At 39.6% G+C, this 24,895-nt stretch overlaps 1 protein-coding gene across 4 annotated transcripts in view; it reads left to right on the top strand.

Moving 5' to 3' along the window:
- The window catches only part of OXR1 (oxidation resistance 1), a 454,063-nt gene that overhangs the window by 195,429 nt on the left and 233,739 nt on the right, over positions 1–24,895 (top strand). For all 4 annotated transcript variants that reach the window (XM_038388483.2, XM_038388479.2, XM_038388481.2 and 1 more), the window contains one exon: positions 4,275–4,474. In XM_038388483.2, the coding sequence (XP_038244411.1) occupies positions 4,275–4,474 (200 nt within the window). The remainder of the gene's footprint in view (positions 1–4,274; positions 4,475–24,895) is intronic.

Genomic DNA, 24,895 nt, shown 5'->3' with positions numbered 1-24,895 from the left:
AGAATTAGGCAAGATTGATAGTGATTGCTTTGCTGTATCCGCTAACTCTGAAAACCACTGTAGAACTGCAGGTGAATCCCCAAACCCTCCAAGATTATTTAATAGACACTTGCAAAAAAATTTGTATGGGGCAAGCTGTGTGTGCATATTGCAAACCTCAAAATGTATGCGAAATTATGGACTCTGCAGAGTAAGCTAATTAAAATCAAAATTGCAGTGAAAGCCTAATATTGCAGGATTCTCAATTTCTTTGCAATATTGTGAATGAAGTAAGGCCTTATTATTATATATTTATTAGGCTTACACTACCAAAATGAGTGTGATGTGCCTTACAGATGGTCCTGTCCTGTAAAACTTACTGATAACTAATAACAATCATGATTATTATTATAATTCTAATTACTCAACTCATCTCCCTGCTTAAACCATATCCTTGCATTGACATTAGGAGCACCTTCAACCATTACAACCAGTGAATAGAGTAAACATTCCTGCAAGTAGGTTCTATAGAGTTAAGAGGGATGCTGAATAATTTAATTGTGTGTATATAAATCTCTCCTCTGTTTTTTCCACCAAATGCATCCGATGAAGTGAGCTGTAGCTCATGAAAGCTTATGCTCAAATAAATTTGTTGGTTTCTATGGTACCACAAGTACTCCTTTTCTTTTTGCGGATACAGACTAACACGGCTGCTACTCTGAACCCTATCATTAAAAAATGAACATTTCTCAGCCTGCAGTATCATAGAAGCTCCTATTTTAAGTTTATAGGGATATGGTAGGTTCATGAAATATTATATGCTGACTGTATAATACCATCCACAATATGATTCTGTTTTTTGTGAGTATCTCTCCTGCACAATTGGGTTGACGGGATTGCTTTTTTGCATTACCGTTGTAACAATCTGTAGCGCATCTGAATGGAGCAACTGAAATTTTCAAAGCCACCTGAGTGATGTACACTCAACTCCTACTGAAAATTAATAGGAATCGTTGTTGTAATCCTCTACATGACTTTTGACAATTGGGATTGTCTACATAGGAAAGTTTTACCAGTTGTATCAGTATAGTTATACGGGTATAAATTCCTGTGTGGACTCTCTTAGCCACGCATAAGAATGGCTTTTTAGATTTAGCTTAAACCCCTTCCCAAGTGGCATAGCTAAAACTGAACAAAGGTACTCTTATACTGGAATAAGAGTATACACATGGTGACTTAGATTGGTATAACTATATCTATTTAAATTCACACTTTGGCTTGTACCAATATTACTTTCCTCGTAGTCAAGCCCTCAGCCAGCGTGTTTATATTCTGCACTATGTGCTCTAGCGGTTGAATAATTTTATTGCAACTCATGTTTAGATTATGTAATCTCAGAAGGGCATGATAAGGATGGCAGCCATATCATGAAGCTCAATGTATAAATGAGACACTGGAAAGACAACATTTGTAAATGCATTTTCTCTCTGTTTCTGTTCATGATTCACTAGTATCTGTGTGTGCTGTAGAATCAGTACACTATCATAAACTTAATTAAAAGTTTAGTAAATTTAATGTATTAGGGGAAGAAATCTCTACTCGTTTTGTCTGGGACCTGAAACTACTATAGACAAAATAATTGTGATGTAATACCTGTATGTAAAGTAGGGAAAATATGAAATGACAGTCACTATGGACTGAGAAGGATGGTCTGTGACTAAGGCATTTGATTGGGACTCAGAAGATCTGGAGTCAATTTATGGTTCTGCCATACATGAGAAACAAAAGGAAGACCAAGGAAAGGGTAAGCCCATTCCTCAATGATGAGGGAAAGACTATGACAAAAAACGCAGCAAGGCCAAAATTTTAAATGCCTTTTTTGTTTCAGTTTTCATTAAAAAAGTTAGCAATAATTGCACAACTACCATAGTGGACATCAGTATAAATGAGGTAGGATCTGAGGCAAAAATAGAAAAGGCAGGGCCTGATGGAATATGTCCTAGAGTACTTAAGGAGTTGAGTGGAGAGGTCTCTGAGTCATTAGCGATTTCTCTCTGACAGCTCCTGGTGGACAGGAGAGATCCCTGAGAACTGAAAAAGGGCAAATATAGGGCCTATCAATAAAAAGGGGAATAAGAACAACCCAGGGAATTATAAACCAGTCAGATTAACTTCGGTACCCAGAAAGATAATGGAGCAAATAATCAAAAATCAATTTGTATGCACAGAGAAGAAAATAAGGTGATAAGTAACAGTCAATGTGGATTTGTCAAGACAAAATCATATCAAACCAACCCAATATCCTTCTTTAACAGGGTAACAAGCCATGTGGATGAGGGGAAGTAGTAGATGTGATACGTCTTGACTTTTGTAAGGCTTTTGATATTGCCTCACATGACCTACTCATAAATTAGAGAAATATAGCATAGGCAAACCTACTATAAGGTGGATGCACAACTGGTTGGAAAAGTGTACTCAGAGAGTAGTTATCAGTGGTTCACAATCAAGCTGGAAGGGCATATCGAGGGCAGTCCTGCAGAGATCTGTCCTGGGTCTGTTTCTATTCAATATCGTCTTAAATGCTTTGGATAATGGCACAGAGAGTACACTTATGAAGTTTACTGATGATCCAAAACTGGGAGGGGCTGCAACATTCCGGAGGACATCACTAGAATTCAAAATTATCTTCACTTGGAGAAATAGTTTGAAATATATAGGATGAAATCCAATAAGGACAAATGTATAGTACTACTCTCAGGAAGGAATAATCAGTTGCACAAATTCAATATGGAAAATGACTGCTTAGGAAGGAGTACTGCAGAAAAGGATCTGGGGTTATTGTGGATCACAAACTAAATATGAGTCAACAATGTAATACTGTTGTGAAAATAGCTAATGTCATTCTGGGATACATTAGCAGGAGTGTTGTACGAAAGACACAAGAAGAATTCTTCCACTGTACTCAGCACTGATAAGGCATCTTCTGAGTATTGTGTCCAGGTCTGGGCACCACACTTCAAGAAAGATGTGCACAAATTGGAGAAAGTCCAGAAGAGAGCAAGAAAAATTATAAAAGATCTAGAAAACATGACCTACAAGGAAAGATTGAAAAAACTCGGTTTGTTTAGTCTGGAGAAGAGAAGACTGAGGGAGGACATGATAACAGTCTTCAAGTATGTAAAAGGTTGTTATAAAGAGGAGGGTGATAAAATGTTCTCCTTAACCACTCTGCAAAGGACAAGAAGTAATGGATTTAAACTGCAGCAAGGGCGATTTAGGTTAGAGATTAGTAGGGATCCTAGTTTTGTCTGGGAAACAAAAACCCCAAAATTCTCTGATTAAAAAAACATAAAAATCCATGTTTTTCTGGGATTAAAATGAAACGCTGAACTTTAGTTTCCCTAGCCACAATAGACAATGGAACCCCATTTATCCAGTCTAATTGGGACTGGGCCAGATTGGATAATCTAAAATTTGGATAATCCAGAGAATGGGCAAATAGCTTCAGCCCCAGGCGACGGGGTTCATCCTGTCATCCCTAGGTGGCAGGGCTCAGGCTTCTGAAGCTGGAGCAGCACCGTGCTGGACTGACAGCCTGAGCCCCGCTGCCTGGTGCTTGGGCTATCAGCCCCAGTTCAATTAATATGGAGAGCTGGATAAATGAGGTTCTACTGTATATGTTTTTAATTTTTCACAAAATGTAAAAACTAAAGATTCTCTGTAAAAATGCAATTTCCACGTTTTTCTGTGGCAAATGGATTTCTAGGAACCCCGGAGATTAGGAAAAACTTCCCAACTGTAAGGGTAGTTAAGCACTGGAACAAATTACCTAGGAAAATTGTGGAATCTGTCATTGGAAGTTTTTAAGAACAGGTTAGACAAACACCTCTTTGGGGTAGTCTAGATGAATACTTAATTCTGCTTCAGTGCAGGGGACTGGACTAGATGACCTATTGAGATCCTTCTCAGTCCTACATTTCTTTGATTTCCTGTGTAACCATGAACAAATTACTTATTTTCTCTATGCCTCTGTTCCCCCATTTCTGGCAATAATACTTCCTCCCTCCCATCTCTTATCTGACTGGTCCGTTTAGATCATTCCTGCCCCAAAGAGTTTACAATCTCTCACTATTTATTTACCACAAAGAAAGTCTGATCACAGTTGGGGCCTCTCGGCACTACTGTAATATAAATAAATTGTTGATTTATTGCATCACTATTCTTTGTAAAGTAAAAGCAGTTCTATATTGTAGCTATAAAACAAGTATTAATAGCACGTTTTCTTTTGCCTATAGGTTAAAGAAGAAGTCCCAGTCTGTAGATGTTACTGCACCAGGATACAACCCTCTGGCAGCAGAAGCACAAGAGGCCCCACAAGCCAGTAAATTGACACCTGTCACTAACACAGCTGCTTCTGAAGAGGAGCAGAACAACACCACAAATTCGCAAAGGCGCAATCCACGGAGAAGTGAGCTGAGGAGATACTGTACCATTGGTGAGCTTAAAGCCATCATTCAGTTCAAATGTTTCAATTAGTATGTGGAAGGTATCCCCACATTGCTGGCAAGTCAATCAGGTGTTCTTTAGCTGGATGGAACAGAGTTGCTGGCTTCCGTATTGCTCACTGGGGGCTATAGTCTCATCTGTTGCTAACATTAAAGAGTGTTCTTTTGCAGAGAAGTTTGGTGTTGTTAATGGCACTTTTCAAGTGACAGAAGCATTTCACTTGTTTTTATTAATTTTATTTGATTTTGTTTCACTGTGACTAGGCCTAAGACTCAAGTTTTAAAAATAATGTTCAAACAGGAGACTCCATAATTATAGCTTGCAGGCAGTATAAACTACCACAGGTAAATTTGACTTTTGACTTTCGTGACAAAGCTCTGTCCTTGCCTCTGTGGGTCCCGTGTTTCCTGGAGGATTTCGCTAGCCTCAGAGGCTCACTGTGACCCTCCATGTAACCCTTCTTTCTCTAGAGACAAGGGTCACAGTCTACTGAGCCATTTTCATCATAACTTCTCCTCACCTCCCTCACTGGCTTATCCTTCCTGGCACAGTCTCTGTCGTCTCCCAGTCTCAGTGATTACACAGGGGGCAAAGGTGGGGGGGGAGCCCAGGCCCACCCTCTACTCCGGACTCCAGCCCAGGGACCTTAATAGTATCAGCTATGGTAGCTGACCTTTTAGAAACATGACATGTACAATTCCCTGGGCTACTTCCCCCACAGCAGCCCTCACTTCCTCAAGCTCCACTTCACCCTTACCTCAGGGCCTCCTTCCTTGTGCCTGATATGGTGTGTACTACTCAGCCTCTCCAACCGCACAACTTCTTCCCACAGCTCCTGACATGCTCACCCACCTGACTGACTGGGAGGCTTTTAACTAGTTTCAGCCAGCCCTTGATTGGCTTCAGGTGTCCCAATCAACATAGCATTCTCCCTGCCTTCTGGAAAGTTCTTAATTGGCCCCAGGTGTCTTAATTGATCTGGAGGCAGCTTCCATTTTGCTTAACCTGGTACCAGGGATTGGTTTAGCCTGGAGCTAATATATCTATCTCCCACTACTTTTCTATAGCCATCTGGCCTTGCCCGTCACACTTTTTAAAAAATGTGTCTAGTGTTGTTTCCAAGCATCCTTTCCTTTGGCATTTATTTCTGTTTTTACTATTTCAAAACCTTGCTCTTCAGCTCAACACCTGCACTCCATTCTTTCAGGTTAAGCCGTTCGACTTCAGCGTCACTTCGGATTGCAGCATTTATCTCCTAAGGACTTGTAGTGGTCTGAAGTACTTTAGGTGAAATCTGGATAAAGTGTTGTGTATGCAAGTTAAATATATGATAGTGAGTAAGGAAACCCTCCACTCCCAACCTGGGGTCAGGATATGAGGATAGCATTGGAACTGTCATCTTCTCACCATCAGCCTTTTTGAGGAGGTGGAAGTCTTGGAAGGGAGTCTGTGCTTCCAAAACTATGTGGATCCCAGACAGAATTCCCAATCAGCTGTCTGTCCAATTCCAAAAGGAGCATGAACTAGATATAGGCTGTTTTCCTGCTTGATTCCCTCAGCTGTCCTGCCTCCTCTCCACGGACAAATTCACCCTACACTTCTCCTCAAACAAGAGAAATTCATCCTTGTGTAGAAGGGGGGATTTCACCCAACTTGCAGAGCCTTAACTGCACGGAGTTCACACAGAGACTTCTGTGGGCTGGAGAGTAGAGAGCAAGGCATGGAACTGCTGTGTTTACGCCTACAGTAATCTCCACCTCAGTTCCTTAATTATGTGCCTTCCTTTTACTGCTTAAGGGAAGTGAAGAATCAAACACAAAATCTGGCATGGGTAGAGTGTGTGGGGGGGTATAGTGGGGGGCATTGCCCCCCCCAACTGCAAGCCTCAGGCAGGCAGCCTGAGTATGCAATGTAATGAGTTCTGCAGAGTAGACAGAAGATGTACTGTTCCCAGCTTGCACCCTTGAGGCAGGGAGTCAGAATTTTGTTTATAAACAGAGTGATTAATAGGTGATTAAGATAAGAAAAGACAGTCAGAGTGTTTACTAAAGTTAAATAATCTGTTCCAAACTTGGTGATCTGCAAAAAGTAAGTACCCTAAATGACTGAAAGTAATTATAGATTTTTCCACAGTTGTTTCAATTGTTGTATTCAAGAGGTAGTAACTAATATCTTTCTTTGAGAATAACTGATTTTTTAGGTAAAATAAATGCAGTAGATCTAATCTTCCTGGATGTCAGTAAAGCATTTGATACAGTTTCACATGAGAAATTATGAGTTAAATTGGAGAAGATGTGGATTAATAAGAGAACTGAAAGATGGATAAGGAACTGATTAAAGAGGAGACTATAACAGGTCATACTGAAACGTGAACTGTCAGGCTAGACAGTTGCAGGTTACTAGTGGAGTTTCTCAGGGTTGCGCCTTGGGACTAATCTTATTTAACATTTTTATTACTGACCTTGGCAAAAAGTGGGAGTGTGGTAATAAAATCTGCAGATGACACAAAGTTGGGAGCTATTGCCTATATGGAGGAGGACTGGAATACCATACAAGAAGATCTGGATGACCTTGAAAACTGGGGTAATAGAAATGGGATTATATTTTATAGTGCAAAGTGCAAAGTCATGCATTTAACAACAAGAATTTTTTCTATAAACTGGGGATTTATCATTTGGAAGAGGAGAAGAGGAGAAACACCTGGGTGTATTGGTTGATCACAGAATGAATATGAACTGTCAACGAGATGTGGCAGTGTGGCTAATGCAGTCCTGGGATGCATCAGGCAAGGTATTTCCAGTAGAGATAGGGAAGTGTTAGTACCATTATACAGGGCACTGTTGAGACCTCATCTGGAATACTGTGTGCAATTCTGGTCTCACATGTTTAAAAAAGATGAATTCAAACTGGAACAGGGGCAGAGAAGGGCTACTAGGATCATCTGAGGAATAGAAAACTACCTTATGAAAAAAGAAAAGGAGTACTTGTGGCACCTTAGAGACTAACAAATTTATTAGAGCATAAGCTTTCGTGAGCTACAGCTCACTTCATCGAATGCATCCGATGAAGTGAGCTGTAGCTCACGAAAGCTTATGCTCTAATAAATTTGTTAGTCTCTAAGGTGCCACAAGTACTCCTTTTCTTTTTGCGAATACAGACTAACATGGCTGCTACTCTGAAACCTACCTTATGAAAGGAGACTCAAAGAGCTTGGCTTGTTTAGACTAACCAAGAGAAGGATGAGGGGAGATACGATTGTTCCCTATAAATACATTAGAGGGATAAATACCAGGGAGGGAGAGGAGTTATTTAAGTTAAGCACCAATGTGGACCCCAGAATAAATGGATATAAACTGGCCATCCAAAACTTTAGGCTTGAAATTAGATGAAGATTTCTAATCATCAGAGGGGTGAAGTTCTGGAGCTGCCTCCCAAGGGGAGCAGTGAGGACAAAAAATCTAACTGACTTCAAGACTGAGCTTGATAAGTTTATGTAGGGATGGTATGACAGGATTGCCTACACTGGTGGTGACTGCCTGTAGAAAAAGTCCCCAGTGGCTGGAGATGGGACACTGGATGGGGAGGGCTCTGAGTTACTACAGAGAATTCTTTCCCAGGTGTCTGGCTGGTGGGTCTTCCCCACATGCTCAGGGTCTAATTTACCATAATTGTGGTCAGGAAGGAATTTTCCCCCGGGTAAGATTGACAGAGATCTTGGGCTTGAGGTTCACTTTCCTCTACAGCATGGGCCACGGGTCACTTGCATGTTTAAACTAGTGTAAATGGTGAATTCTCTGTAACTTGAAGTCTTTAAATCATGATTTGAGGACTTCAGTAACTCAGCCTGAGGTTAGGGGTCTATTACAGGAGTGGGTGGGTGAGGTTCTGTAGCCTGCAATGTGCGGGAGGTCCCTTTTGACTTTAGTAAGAGTATCTATCTGAGTAAGAATATACATTACAGTTTTAAACCTAACCACAATGACTTGCCACAAGATGTCACAGGTTTCAGAGTAGCAGCCGTGTTAGTCTGTATTCGCAAAAAGAAAAGGAGTACTTGTGGCACCTTACAGGTTAGTATAAGAGCTGAGTGGGTCTAATATTTATTTAATTTTCTTTCCTGATATAGGAATCAGATACAGTGTTCCTGTTAGATAATTTCTAAGTTATTATCTGGAAAAAAAATAGTTTTCAGTTGCCTTAAATAGCCCCTGGAATCAAGGTTAAAGTTAGTCTCCCAACCCCCAACAAAAATCTGAATTGGAACCCCTGTCAGGGCAAGAATGGAATTTGCCGCCCCTTCCCCCCTCTCCTCGTCACATGCCACTCTTTTGGCTTGGCTGGAACCCCCATTCCCCCCGATACAGTAGTCAAACTATGCCTATGAAATTAGGCCCTTGTGGTACAAAGACTTATACATGTGCTTAACTTTATTCACTGTGAGTAGTGCTGTTAGTTAGTGGTCATGATGTATAAAGCTCAGCATGTGCATACATCTTTACAGGATTGGCGCTTTACTGATTCCTTGGTTTATAATCTAGTATACACTTGATTAAAATGGACGGATCTGTCTCACCGTGTAACATGCGTGTTATATTGATTAACGTTAGTGGGAATTACTTGTTCACTCAGCGAAGAGGAACTAACATAGAAGGGAGGTTATGGACTCTCTGCTAGACACTCCTGAAAAGAGCAGGCATATTTAAAACAAAAAACAAGGTCTGTAGTTTAATTTGGAACATGCTGCCTGTGCAATAATTATAAATTAAACTTTGGGTTTTTTAAAAAAATGAAACAGCAACAGCAGTTATTTAGTAAAAAAAATGTAGCATTTTATGGATTAAATTTACAAAAGTGATTAGTGATTTTTGGATATCTTAGTTTTTATTTGCCCAATTTAGCGATAACTTAAAGGGGCCTTTCAGAAAGTGCTGAGCACCTGCCACCTGAAAATCAGACCCCTTTTTAGAGTGTTTCAAGTTACCTCCCCCCTCCCCAAAAACGAGAGAGTCATTTGTCACTTTTGAAAATATAGGCCAGTTCAGTAATGTTTTGGTCAGTATTTCAAAGTCTTGGATCAAGTACTGCTTCCATCCCCTGAAGATAAATGAAATGTGCAATTTGAACACCAGTTGAAAATCCTCAATTAACCTCCGTATGCAGGAATATGCCTCACGAACTCGGTTCTGAAAAAGAAACTTCCTGAGGTGTGCACAGTAGTAGAAATTAGGTTCCAGTTTCTGGACAAAGTTATCAAAAGAAGCAAAGATAATTTAGTTTTCAGGGCTGGAAATCTGTTTGGCACTACAGGGCTCAACTGTTAATCAAACAAAGTTATATTTTAAAACGACAAGGTGCTAATCATATAGCAGTGTTTTGTAATACAGTCATCCATATTTTTCAGAAGTACAGCAGTACAGACAGAGGCTTACTCAGATATAATCAAGAAAAACATTGAATCCATATCTTTGTTTCAGAGTTCTACTGTAGATTGATACATTTGAGAGAGAAGCATGGTCTTAGGCTCCTATTCAACTAGCTGTTCCGTGAAGGTAGATTTCTCTGTCCACACATAGCTCACCCATGTGAAGTAGGTTGTAAGTCAGGGCCTAAAATTGAATGGCCAGACTCTCAGTTGGTGTGATTCAGTGTAGGTCCACTGAAGTCAAAAGAGCTAAGACGGTTTACATCAGCTGAGGATATTTCTCAACAGCCCTTTGGGGAAGGGGCTGTCTGCCTGTGTTTGAAGACAGCTACTGGCACACTGTGGGTACTACGAGAAACCACATTATGATAATGATGGTATAGCCTGTTACATTTATAGTTAAGGTAGAACTGAGTTTTGTACTTATTTATGGCTCATTACCTCAATCAATAAGCCACTAACCTTCCTTTGTCCTAGTACTGAGGTGTTATTAACTGCTCACTTTACCTTCTATGGTCTCTTGCAACATGTGTTAACTGCTTTTACTAAGCAATCTGTTCTGCCTTATATTTAGCTGTGGCACTCAGAGTATCTTTCCCAAACCTGAATAAGAGTTCTCTGTAAGTTCAAAAACTTGTCTCTTTCACTAACAGAAGTTGGTCCAGTAAAAGACCTTGGCTCACCCACCTTGTCTCTCGTTTGCTCTTGAAGCAATCACTTTGTTATGTATAAACTTTCGTGAGCTACAGCTCACTGCATCCGATGAAGTGAGCTGTAGCTCATGAAAGCTTATGCTCAGATAAATTTGTTAGTCTCTAAGGTGCCACAAGTACTCCTTTTCTTTTTGCGAATACAGACTAACATGGCTGCTACTCTGAAATTTGTTATGTATGAAGAATACAATATATCCCCCTATCCCTAAAATTACAGTATTTACTTGTTGAATACAGAATTAATTTTCGGAGAATTCACAAGTAAATCAGTTCATTTCTGAGTTAAAATTAACTTTAAAATGTGTCCTTTAAGATAATTTAGCACAGTGTATCAGATCATATTTCTGTACCAAATTATCTTTATAACGGATGAACGCAGACTCTTCAAACTTCCCATACAGTAAAATTTACCATGAGGGGGAAAAATTAAAAATCAAATATGTCTTTAAAATTTCATTTAATCTAGGACTACAAACACTATTCTGTACTTATGGTTATTTCATAGTATCACTACAGTGCAAAGTTAAGATAGTTTGGGTATCTTAATTGCATATTTCCAGTACATAGGTGTGTTTGGATTTCTTTTAATCTGAACTCTGCTTTTATGATGTTTCTTTTGGGGTTCATCAAAACATCCCTGCAATGCAGTTTACCCTAAATTACTGTTATGCATTCTTAATTTTAGTTCCATTTTAATGTAAGCTTTTTAGGGGGGGAGGGAGAGTTATTAGTAATGATCAAGTTGTCTGAGCACAGGACTGTGTGAGGATCTAATCCCAGTGCCACAATCCTAAATGTCATGCATACCTATGGTGTTATATAAATGATAATCCTGACTCTGGCAAACCTTCTGAACTCTTGGGCAAGGCACTGAACCTCTCTTTTTCAGTCTGAAGAATGTAATTCTGTGAGAATTAATGTTTGTAAAGTGCTAGGAACATAAAAAGTTCTATAGGGCTGCATCTTGGGACCTCTAATCCACCTGCCCATGACATATTAGATAAAGCCTGTCTGCACTGAGCTATTGTTGGTGAAGCTGCGCTAGTGCTGAATTATAGGATCTAATTTTCCTAGTGTAGACAAGGATTGCAAGGATTAAGTAGTATTATCTTTTGGTCTGTGTTTCATTTGGTTGGTCAATGATATTTATCTTTTGAAAAGTATATCACTGCTTTGCAGTTCTACTGGTTTCCTAGAGAATTTTAAGCTTTCCTTGTCCTCTGTATGTGAAGTTTCTGTTGTTGGATAAAGTCAATTACAGTACAATGCATCCTTGGTATCTATCAATACATTATTCTTTCTAACATGAAGATATTGATTGTCCTTTACACCTACAGTCATCAATGGATTTGATGAACCAAACTCATGAGACGTATTTTAAAGTTAATTACTTGAAATTTGGCACTGAGGAATATGGACCTAAGGGTATTTTTGCAAGTTCTGTGGTTATGATATTGTTGCACTGGGAATCATTTCTGAGAGTCAGTGACTTCTTTAGCATTCAAAAGAAAAAGAAAATTAACAATAAGGGAGCTGAAGCCTATAAAGATCATGTTTCAAAAAGAGGGAGGCATGAAGAAAACAGTATAAACAATTTGGTTTACTTAAAACTAGGAAACCCATAACTGCATGTTCATTTACACATATTAAGCCTGTAGGCAGCGTCATGCAGCTGCATCATAGCTCTTTCTACCTAGGAAGCTGATAGGTCCTAGGAGGATATATCACTTATAATGTGACATTCTGCCATAAATCTTTACAGATATTCTAGAAAATAGAGAATAAAGTAATAACCATAAGTTTCCTTAAAAACATCTAAACACTTAACAGTCCCTAATGTAAAATAAACACATGCAGGCCTAGTTTTTGTAGCCTGTTTTGTGTATTTTAGTGCTTGCTTTGATGTTTTTGCAAGCTGTGTTTGAGAGCTGTTGAAAGGAAGAGGGGAGAGTAACTGAAGGCTCATGGTGATCTGAAAAAAAAAGTTAACAGTCTGGAAACAAGAGAAAGTAGGGGGAAATAGCATCCTATGCTCTGCTGGTGACCACAAAGTTATGCAAACAAAAGCCTCTAATGCATGCAAAGACAACACCTTCATAAGCATTAAACTTCCCATAGATGAAATGATCTTCTGAATCTCTGAAATATTCTACAGTATTCTACTTTTTTCAACTCACAAGGGATACCTAACGTAGGCAAAAATAGCAAGGCTTTGCTGTGCACCAGCAGAAATATGTAGAAGGTAAAGCTTTAAAAATTACTGCCCTTGGCCCTTATGTACTTTGTGTCTCTGTTTGTGTTTGAGAGAGATATATTACAATAGTCCATTTAGGAAGGAACAATCAGTTGCACACATAAAAAATAGGAAATGACTGCCTAGGAAGGAGTACAATGGAAAGGGATCTGGGGTCATAGTGGACCACAAGCTAAATATGAGAGATAACAATGTTGCAAAAAAAGCGAACATCATTCTGGGATGTATTAGCAGGAATGTTGTAAGCAAGACACAAGAAGTAATTCTGTTCTACTCCACGCTGATTAGGCCTCAGCTGGAGTATTGTGTCCAGTTCTGGGTGCCACATTTCAGGGAAGATGTGGACACATTGGAGAAAGTCCAGAGAAGAACACCAAAAATGATCAAAGGTCAAGAAACATGACCTATGGAGGAAGATTGAAAAAATGGGTTTGTTTAGCCTGGAGAAGAGAAGACTGAGAGCGGACATGATAACAGTTTTCAAGCACATAAAAGGTTGTTACAAGGAGAAGGGAGAAAAATTATTGTTCTTAACCTCTGAGGATAGGACAAGAAGTAATGTGCTTAAATTGCAGCAAGGGAGGTTTAGGCTAGATATTAAGGAAAACTTCATAACTGTCATGGTGGTTAAGCACTGGAATAAATTGCCTAGGGAGGTTGTGGAATCTCCATCGTTGGAGATTTTTAAAAGCACGTTAGATAAACACCTGTCAGGAATGGTCTAGATAATACTTAGTCCTGCCATGAATGCAGGGGACTGGACTAGATGATACCTTGAGGTCCCTTCCAGTCCTATGATTCTATTATTATAGTTAATAAAAAATGGTTGCTTTAATGTAAAGCCCCCTTACATGTACAGAATCTAAAGAAACTTCAGCAGATATTGTGATTTCTGACTTCCACCTGTGAGTTCTTACATAAGCAACAAGCCACAGTGGCACATACAGTTAATGTCCTATATTTGTGCTTCAGTTATGTTGTAGAGCACACAGTGCCTAGCACAGTGGGGTACTGATTCCTGATCAGGGCTCTTAGATGCTAATATAATACAAATAAATACATAATAAACCAACAGGCATCTTGTCAATGACTTTAATGGGAACAGGATTGGATCTCAGGAGGGAGAGTTCTAGAAATTCAGTGCATAAACATTCTGATGAAAAGCTGATGCTTGCCAAAACTGCCGAAAAAGGCGCAACACGATCACACAGGAGCAGCCAGGGACAGAGCTGACAGCGGGGATGGCATCTCACTCACAGCTGTGTAGCTGAAGGACAGTGCAGCCGGTGAAGACAGTAGCTCAGAAGTCTAATCTAGTGCAGTCCTCCCTTCACTGCTTGAATCCAGCAGCCTCTTCTAAAACTGGTGGTTTGTTCCATTTCACACACCCCGTCCTCCCATGACTCCAGCAGAGCAGAGCACTATGGTCTGGCACAGTTTCCTCTCAGTAGTAGTAACAGAAATGTAAGTAGTTATTTGCCAAGGCTAGAGTGAGTGAGTGACATGGTCCTGCCTGACTGGCCAGCAGGGAATGAGATGTCAACACTAGTTATAGCAAAAAAAAGTCACTAATTTGCAGTAGGTCTCCCATCCATTAGGGAGGTTCTACTGGATGGGAGTGAGGTTTTCTTATACTTAATATATTTGCTCGAATTCTGAAGAGAAATGTTAATTTCATCCAGGCAGACACACAGCCATGGAAATCTGAAAGAACATCCTACTGAATTTGTAGTAATATGGAGGTACTGAATAATGCATTGAAACAAGGTTACATGATGAGACTGCAGGTGATCGAAAGTAGCACAGTACATCTGGAGCAGCTTAAAGGACTACTTTTATTATGGAGAAGCTACCACTTCTCCATACTTAAGGTTGCAGCTAGCTTCCATGTCATGAAATCTGTGACTTCCAGAGACCTCCAGGTTTCAGAGTAGCCGCTGTGTTAGTCGGTATTCGCAAAAAGAAAAGGAGTACTTGTGGCATCTTAGAGACTAACAAATTTATTTGAGCATAAGCTTTCATGAGCTACAGCTCACTTCATCAGATGCAGTCTCTTGCTTGTCACCATGAAGGGGGAAGGGAGGAAAACCTTTCATGGTGACAAGCAAGAGAATGGATCTGATGAAGTGAGCTGTAGCTCACGAAAGCTTATGCTCAAATAAATTTGTTAGTCTCTAAGGTGCCACAAGTACTCCTTTTTTTTTTAGAGACCTCCAGGACATTCTCTGCTTCAGCTCTGGGACTGCGGGACTTGAGCTGGCAGCCAGCGGGGGGCCCTGGCAGGGTTCCAGCGACAGGGGGCCCCCTTGCAAGGTTCCAGTGACAGTTGACAGAATCCTGAGGGGGCCCTCCTTAGAGTTCCAGGGATGACAACAGCCTTGGGCGAGTGGGTGGGGGTGTCTTGTTTTCTATTTGCAGCTCCCCCCATCCCTCCTGCAGCTTCCAGCCACCCTGTGCAGAGGGGGAACCCCACAGCTCCCAGCCACCACAGTGGCAGGGAAAACCATGGAGCCGCAGCAGCAAAGGTCACAGACAAGTCACAGCTTCCGTGAAGTTTTGTTTATTGCCCATGACCTGTCCATGACTTTTACTAAAAATAACCATGACAAAATCTTAGCCTTAGCTATAAATCATCACAAACAATTACCCTAATTTGAATTTTTTACTTTTGTCTAACCTTCCTTGGTTTTCTCCTAGCTCAAAAATGGCATGATAATACCATTCCAAACTTTCTGTATAGTTAATTTTCTCTGAAAACTTACATGCTACTCAGATACGAAGAAACTAGGCAGTAACTAAGAAAAGTCGGAAGGTACATAGCCTCTAGACTTGAAGAATTGTTGAGGTAAAGATAAGAGCCTGCATTTCACAGACTTAGATCTACTTATAAAAAAACAGAAGAGAAGACTTTCCAAAGAAGGGAAGTCCAAGGAAGGATTTTTTCACTGCCTAGTGGAATCTAGGAGCAGTGCAAATCTGAAAGAAGAAAAGAGAGCTATAAATCATATATTTTTATTGTAACTTGTCCAGCATCTTAAGTAAGCCTAAACTCTTTCTTCCATCTTAAACACATGCCCATTACTGTAGCTTTCTGTAACTCTGCAAGAGCTAACTAAAATCACTTTACTAGAAATGAAAAAGAAACAAAGTAAATCCACATACAGCCAAGGGAATCCATTTCAGTAAAAAGGGTTAACGGTGTTTTACCAGAAAATCACTCTGTTCTGGAAAACCCTTCACATAAATCAACGAAGGATTAGAAGCAAGCTGTCTAATAGCATGCAAGTTTTACGAGTAATTGTGAGCTGCAGAAGCTAAAACTCAAAGCTGCATTATGGACCCAACTCCCATCAACTTCAGTTTACTTGGAGTCTGGCCTATAAGTTCCTGTTCATTCAGAATGTCTGTTATTATTTGGGGGCTTTTTTTGTTTTGACATATTTGTCTAGAAAGATTTTCTAGATCACTATAATTGGAGTTAATTCTGACTGTGGTTTGTGACTTCCTGAAGATGAATTTAATGCCACAGCAGGAGTGGACAGAGTGCCAGAGACAGAAAAATATCAGGGTGTGTCTACACTGCATTAGACACATGTGGCTGGCCCATGCCAGCTGACTAAGGCTCATGGGGGTTGGACTAAGGAGCTGTTTGATTGTGGCGTGGATGTTCCAGCTTGGCCTACAGCCGGAGCTCTGGGACCCTCCCAACTCACCAGGTCCAAGAGCTCGGGCTACAGCCTGAGCCCAAACATGTACACTGCAGCCTCTTAGCCAGAGCCTGAGTCAGCTGGCACAGGCCAGCTGTGGGTGTCTAATTGCAGTATAGACACTCTCAAATTTCAGTTGTGTTGTGTTTACAGGTGGATATAAAATAACTAAAAACTAGCATATTAATTTAATTGGGTCAGCAACAGATTCACACAGAAATTTTACCTTGTTTTGACCTTGTTTGCACAGTGTTCTCTGCCAGCAGCAATCAGTGCCTGAGATGGAGCAACACGGGCTAATTATTACCATGATAAATAGATTAAGAAATTGCATTATAACAGTGTCTGAGTGTTCTCTGATTCTCTCAGCCAGATTTACTTCTTTCTGGTTTTTTTATTACACTATGTTAATCTTAAACCAATGGTTAAATGTCAATATTTATCTGATGATTAACAAGTTCCTCAAACAAGTTCATGCTGGGTGAACCAGAGTAAGAATTAAAGTTGACATTTGTTATATATTTTAGGTCCTAAATTTAAACTTTTTAAAATGATTGCTCTGGGAATTGCTCTGTATTCTGTCTAACTAAAAAGATCACTTAGATGCTAAATTTTTTTTAAAAAGGAAACAAAGTGATCACTGTTTATATAGAACATAGGGCCAAATCCTTCTGTTTCTAGTGTAGGCCAAACTCCTGAAAGCCACTGCATAAGGATGACTATAGGATTGGAGACGTGTTTTGGTTGTGTTCCGTAGTCACAAAGCCAACAGAGGGAGCACAGTAACTCACTGTTATGAAACACCATCCATTTCCGAAGACAATATACAGGGCAAACATAATTGTTTGCCAAAGGAGGTACAAAAATGCCTTACTCTGACCCTTCAATTCCTTAAGAGAGTGTGACAGATGACAGAGAGTAACACTAACAGGACCATCAAAATGCAAAGCATTTGGTAACATCTCTTGTTAGTATTGTTTTATGAAAAACCACTTATTTAAAAAGACACTAACATCTTGTGAAAAACTTGAAAAACTTACATTTTAAAAGTTTCTCGGTGTCTCATGTAACCATTTGTTTTGTGTTATTCTTGGCTCTTTTTTTTAAATTAACAAACACAGAATCTGTGTCATAGTACAATATCAATTATTAACTGCTTACTTCAGCTGTCACATTACAGTCCTTCCCAAGGGATTAATTGTGATATGGGCTCATGACTACAAGTGAGGAATAAGCAGTAGGAATACATGAACACCTAAGGATCATAAACCTCTATTGCTCAAGCTAAAGCAACAAGTCCATTAGATCAGAGGCAGTAGCAGATTCATAAACCACTGTACAAGAGTCATCGCCTACAAAGGAGCCACACTGTGTTATGTCCGGGTTACACAGTGGCTGTTCTGAACATTCCACATAATCTAAACTTAACTAACATCACCCTCAATATTCAGACAAAGCACAAATCTTACCAATTTAAAATGGGCCTCCCAGTCATCAGTAATAGATCTCTATCTAATCACTTCACATTTTACTCGAGTGCAAAAGGAAAACTGCCAGATTTGCCTGAGCTTGGGATGAAGTATGGCAGCTATAATATCTGAACAGGGTCTGAAGACTCTCAGCACATCCTGACAACTCTTTACTAACAGAAACAAAAGACAAGAGTGAGAGAAACGGGGCCGTTGAGGGGAAAGCACTGTCATATAGTGCTGAAATAGTGTTCTCAAACATTTGCCCATGCTTGTGGGCTTTTTCCATTTGTGCCATTTGTTCAATCAGATTTGCATGAATGTTGGAGAAATAGTGTTCTTTTCTGCTGGTAGGGTAGTTTCTTCCTCCCATACCGATGAACATTTTCCTTGGATGTTTTAACTTTCATTTCTTCCATCATGAATGTCAAGTTTTTATTTCCTGCCCATGTTGTTAAGTTCTCAGCTGTTGGTAACTTATTTTGTTTCCCTGTCCTCTTTGGTATTTGCATTATCTTCCTAATTTAATGTCACTATAAACCTAATGCTACTTCACATACACAACTGCTTATATGTGTGTACTTTTGCATACACCTGCTTTGCATGGGAAGTCACTGCCACTGTGAATGTTGTGCTCCCAGATACTGTGTACAAACATGAGTTGTCTAACTGGTTGTGTTTCTAAATCTTGACTTTAAAAAATCTTGATAATAAGGGATATATAGTCTCTCCCCTGGTGTGTGCTGAGCAGAACTGAAAAAGTTAAGCATATGAGTTGTGGAGAACATAGCCCTTTAATTTGAAGAATTTTTAGAATTCACTATTTCATCAACACTGATGCCACTTTTAGAGGCTTCATCACTTTCAGTACAACACAAGACAGATTTATTTTGTATTTCATCTTTCCTACAAACTGTATTTCATAATGCTTTCCAGGCTTAATGAATACACAGTCTAAAAGAAAAATAGCAGAGAGAGATAAAAAAGAAGGGCAAGGGAGAAAAGCAATGTTTTCAGATGAGATGACAAACAAGATGAAGCTTCAGTGAGGTGGGGTGAGCTGTTCTGTGTGGCAGACTCTGTAGACGAAAAAGGCTCTTGTGTCTTCAGTGGTCAGATTGTGTGAAGAAGCTGTGTGGGAACTGCATAAAGAAGCAAAGCTGTGTCAGGTTTTTGGAGAGTTCTAGAAACATCAGCCAAGATTCTCAAAAAGTAGGAACTTAAATTAGGCTTCTAATTCCATATTTAGGCACCAAACTAAGGGGCCTGACTTGCAAAAGTGCTTAGCAGTGAACAGCTCTACTTGAGTTCAAAGGCAGGAGCTGGGGGCTCATCACTTTTGAAAAATAGTGCCTAAGTTTAGGTTCCTCATCTAGGCCATGGAGAGTAACGTGACATGTACAGTGGTGCTGTGTGTTAGAGTTTTGTAACAGCATGTTTGCTATATTTGTTAGATTTTTTTTATGCTGTAAAAGGCTTTGTTTTCTTCTATTGTGGTGGCTGTTGCTACCTGTTATTAACATAAAAAGAGGGCAGCATTGACACTGATGAAATAAGAAAAGGAGTACTTGTGGCACCTTAGAGACTAACAAATTTATTAGAGCATAAGCTTTCGTGAGCTACAGCTCACTTCATCGGATGCATTTGGTGGAAAAAACAGAGGAGAGATTTATATACACACACACAGAGAACATGAAACAATGGGTTTATCATACACACTGTAAGGAGAGTGATCACTTAAGATAAGCCATCACCCACAGCAGGGGGGGGAAAGGAGGAAAACCTTCCATGGTGACAAGCAGGTAGGCTAATTCCAGCAGTTAACAAGAATATCAGAGGAACAGTGGGGGGTGGGGTGGGGGGGAGAAATACCATGGGGAAATAGTTTTACTTTGTGTAATGACTCATCCATTCCCAGTCTCTATTCAAGCCTAAGTTAATTGTATCCAGTTTGCAAATTAATTCCAATTCAGCAGTCTCTCGTTGGAGTCTGTTTTTGAAGCTTTTTTGTTGAAGTATAGCCACTCTTAGGTCTGTGATCGAGTGACCAGAGAGATTGAAGTGTTCTCCAACTGGTTTTTGAATGTTATAATTCTTGAAAAAAGAAAAGGAGTACTTGTGGCACCTTAGAGACTAACAAATTTATTAGAGCATAAGCTTTCGTGAGCTACAGCTCACTTCATCGGATGCATTTGGTGGAAAAAACAGAGGAGAGATTTATCACGAAAAGCTTATGCTCTAATAAATTTGTTAGTCTCTAAGGTGCCACAAGTACTCCTTTTCTTTTTGCGAATACAGACTAACACGGCTGCTACTCTGAAACCTGTTATAATTCTTGACGTCTGATTTGTGTCCATTCATTCTTTTACGTAGAGACTGTCCAGTTTGGCCAATGTACATGGCAGAGGGGCATTGCTCCTTTTCCCCCCCCTGCTGTGGGTGATGGCTTATCTTAAGTGATCACTCTCCTTACAGTGTGTATGATAAACCCATTGTTTCATGTTCTCTGTGTGTGTGTATATAAATCTCTCCTCTGTTTTTTCCACCAAATGCATCCGATGAAGTGAGCTGTAGCTCACGAAAGCTTATGCTCTAATAAATTTGTTAGTCTCTAAGGTGCCACAAGTACTCCTTTTCTTTTTGCGAAAACAGACTAACACGGCTGCTACTCTGAAACTGATGAAATAGAAATTACAGAATAAAATTATAAATAAAATACAAATGTATGATTTAGGAATCTGGCAATGTAAACTGAGGCATGGTTTATCCTAGAAATTTTTGCTGTTCTAGTAATGTCACTTATGGGTGTGAGTTTTTTATTGCATTTTTATACTGGCAAAAGCCATAGTATGAATGCAGTTATACTGGCAAAAAAGTATTTTGCCAATATAGCTTATTTTGACCAGAGAACTAGTGTAAACTCCTGTTTTGCCAGTATAAACTGCATCTCCACTAGGAGGGTTTGCCAGTACACCTTTTCTAATACAGACAAGCACACACACACAAACACACGCACTTTATTTCCAATGCTCTGTCCTTTCTTTCTTAATCTTCTCCAAAAAGCAATTTCGGGAAACGTTAGGAGGCTAAGCTCCTATAATCATAAAGCTCTGGTGGCTCATTTTTCAAATTTACTTCATATCCCATTTGCCAAAAAAGGAAAGAAAAACAGGTTTCTTGTCCAACCCCTGTTCCTCTCAAGTAAATGGGAAAAAATGTTGTTGTTGTTTTGTTATGTTAAAATAAATATTTTGAATTAATTTCCTTTAAGATGAGCCTGATCACTATCACTGTTTACATGGATGCAAATCCAGAGTATGGCTTTACTATCCATTGAAAACAATGGAGTTACACCAATGTAAAAGCCATATAGGAGAGTAATGGAGTAATTTGGCCAACCAGCTATAAATAAACACAGATTAAATGAATTATGTTTCAAAATGTAGCACACAATTAGCCACCACAGCAGAACTACATCACTGCAAGAAACTATTTCCTGTAGCCTTCCCAAAGGAAATTTCATATGATAAATACAAATTATGATAAAAATAACATTTCACCAGGCAGTCATTTGAATTTTAGCAGGTTCATTCAGAACATCTGTGCTGGGATAATGAAATGCATCTTTCAGAGAATCTAATGGGACCATAAATGTAAGTAACATCTTGATTTATTATCACCATTATCATTAATAATGAAGAAAACACTTTAACAGAAAAGATCTTGTGGACCACACTGAGATAACATTTTATAAAAAGTGGGTAATTTGTATGGGCCAGCTCATGTCATTATTAATCAAGGGTGAGCTAAATATAATTGGGAACATACTGAGCATTCACTCACAGATTTGATCTGCTTTTACCTACAGTGGAACTAATTTTGATTACACTTTATACTCTTGTAAATCTGGAATAACTCCATTGAAATAGGAGGGAATTATACTGATATAAAAGTATCTGAAATAGATGATGAAATCTATGTCAGTTATAGCTGAATCAGTCCAAGTATTGCTTCTGTTTACTTTCCTATAGGATTGTCTCCTTTGAAAATTAGTTTTGGTTTTTAAACAGAGCAGATAAGTTAAATTTGTCATTTCCTTATTGTAAGGAAATCAATACATGCTGTAATCCTATGCCTGCAGGTACCGGAATGCTATCAAAACTAAAACTAGGGCAACCACATTAAGATATAGCGTATTAGTTCTGTGTGCTTTTTATACTTGCATGTTATTCAGAATTCTCATGCTAACTTTTGTCATCCATGAACAAGATCAGCAATGTCTAAGTGAGATCCTTAGGTTATAAGTGTGGGACAGGTTTCAGAGTAGCAGCCGTGTTAGTCTGTATTCGCAAAAAGAAAAGGAGTACTTGTGGCACCTTAGAGAATAACAAATTTATTAGAGCATAAGCTTTCGTGAGCTACAGCTCACTTCATCGGATGCATTTGGTGGAAAAAACAGAGGGGAGATTGATATACACACACAGAGAACATGAAAGTGTGGGACGTTTACTGTTTCTCAGTCAAACTTTAAAGTACCACAGGACCTAACATATCAGTGTTTCAATACTGAAAAACATTCCTGTTGCTGCAGGTCTAGTGGCATAGGAAATCAAATTCAGAACCTAGTGGAATCCACGTCCCCTGGTTGCTATCAACCACTAATGAATGAGAAGGTATCTTGGGTGCTTTCTGGAAAATATGTAAATTTCAAATGTTAGCCAGCCTTTTATGAAGTTCTCCCTGTTGCAGGTTCTTTGCTGGCACCTCAGTAAGTTCTCCCTATTGTAGGTACTTTATTTCTGGATATTCTTAAAGGGATTTGGATATAAAGGTAAAATAAAAATAAGTTGCTATGTTTATTGCTGAGGATTTGTGTGACAGAGCTATACTCTTCTCTCCAAGGGTGCCTTCGAAAGATTCTCCTCATCATTTGGAGGTTGAAGATATGTGCTATTCCACTTTTAGAAGATTGACAAAGTCTTTTGTTCTTTAAGTTTTCACACATTTTGTCTGTGAATTAACTTATCTAACATGCACACTAACAGTTTATTATTGTCACGTATTACTAGATGTGTTGTATAGTGCCATTCAAACTGTTTTCTTTTGAGTGCAGTTTCAGAGAATTTTGGGGGGTGGGACGGGGGGGGGGGGGGGAGGAAGCTCTGTTTTCCAGGCACTTCATTACCTATGTGAATGATAAGTAAAGTGAAAGAGATGTGTGCAACACATGGGTAAGAAGGAAAGTGGTTTCCATAGCAACAGTAGCTGTAGAAAATTCTCGGTACTGCTTCACTTTTCATGGGGATTTTTATTAGCGATTCAGATCACAGAGTGAGTTAAGGTGAGCCCACCTCCATTTACATAGCTTTGTTTTTCTCCATTTCTTTTAGAATGTAAAAGTTAGAACCACTGGAAGGAGAAGACACGTCCCTTCTTTTGTCCCAAATTGCTGAGAGCCATTAGAGATATTCTTTATATTCAATGTATGTAGAAATCAGCTGGGAATTGAAATGTTTTGTATCAGATGGGGGAATGGCATTCATTCATATCCTTTCATCTGAACATGTCCTTTTTCAGAACATCTTAGTTTTGATTTTTGCTGGTATTTTTTTAACTGTATGGATTTCTGACCTGGCTCATGGGATCCTTCTCACAGTTCCAGGCTCCCTGCAACATGGGAGCAGCAGAACCTAATGTGCCAGGTCACAATGGCTGTCAAATTTGGCCTGGAGTGGACATCATGCCAGCAGGGAAGGGGCTCCACCATCATGCCACCCGCACCCAGTTCTGGTTACTGCCTCCCCATGGGCAGAGGTGCACCCCAGCCTGCCCATGGCAGGAGGGTGAGAGGGTTCTGGGCACAATTCAGATTGGCTGGGAGAGTTGGGAGCCAATGGGAAGGTAGTAACTGGAACTGCGTGTGACATGGGGTGGAGTTGCAGACCTGTGTTGACTGGGAGGCAGAGCTGAGTGCAGTAGCATGAGGCAGCAGCAGCTTTATTAAAAGACTGCACCTCTCAGTGACCCAGCTCAATCTTAAAAAAAAAAATTTGGGGGACTGCAACTTTCCTCACTTTAAGCACTGGGCCTGGTGCTCAGATTTGGGTGGAAGTAAACTGGGTGGGCCATAGCCCATCCATGGCTGTGCCCTTGCTCAAGCTCCCTTCCACTTCCAAAGAATATTTTCACCAACCATCTATGGTTGTTGTTGCTAATACATGCACAGCAAAATTGATTTCTTGCCTCCTATAGAAAATGAGGGGACTCTCTTCCAAGGAAAAAGGTAGTTTTGGTTTTATTTATTTATTTATTTTATGTTCCTTTAAATGTTAGCATAATGCCACCTGCAGTGACTCAAGAACATGAGTACCAGCCTCAGGTCATCCTGTTAAGAGCCAGGACACAAATCCCAGTTGTGAATCCTATTCTTGAATTTCACCAACCAATTATCAAGTGTAAACTCTCAGGCACTATAACAGCCTTAACATGCAGTCACAGACAGTCCCCTTGGGTATGCTGATCTAATTTGCCACCCAAAGTGAGCATACTGCACCTGACCCCACCCCAAGAATCACAGCAATATTCAGGTTACCACCAGTCTGAAAGAACCAATTACTTACCCCAGGTCAATTGCACCTTAAAGCTCTCACCAAAGACAGTGCTTGTAGCCAATTCTATAATAAACTATCTAAAGATTCATTTTATAGAAAAAGAAACAAGATAATTATTTACAAGGTTAAATCAGGTAAATATATACACATAAATGAGTTACAGTCTTATGTTTCAAAAGGTCATAGAAGCTTCTATAATAAGCAATCTCTATATGTCCTTTGGGGCTAATACAG

Source organism: Dermochelys coriacea, chromosome 2 (assembly GCF_009764565.3).
Source record: "Dermochelys coriacea isolate rDerCor1 chromosome 2, rDerCor1.pri.v4, whole genome shotgun sequence".
Lineage (NCBI taxonomy): Eukaryota > Metazoa > Chordata > Testudines > Dermochelyidae > Dermochelys > Dermochelys coriacea.
This window is presented reverse-complemented; position numbering and strand designations above follow the sequence as displayed.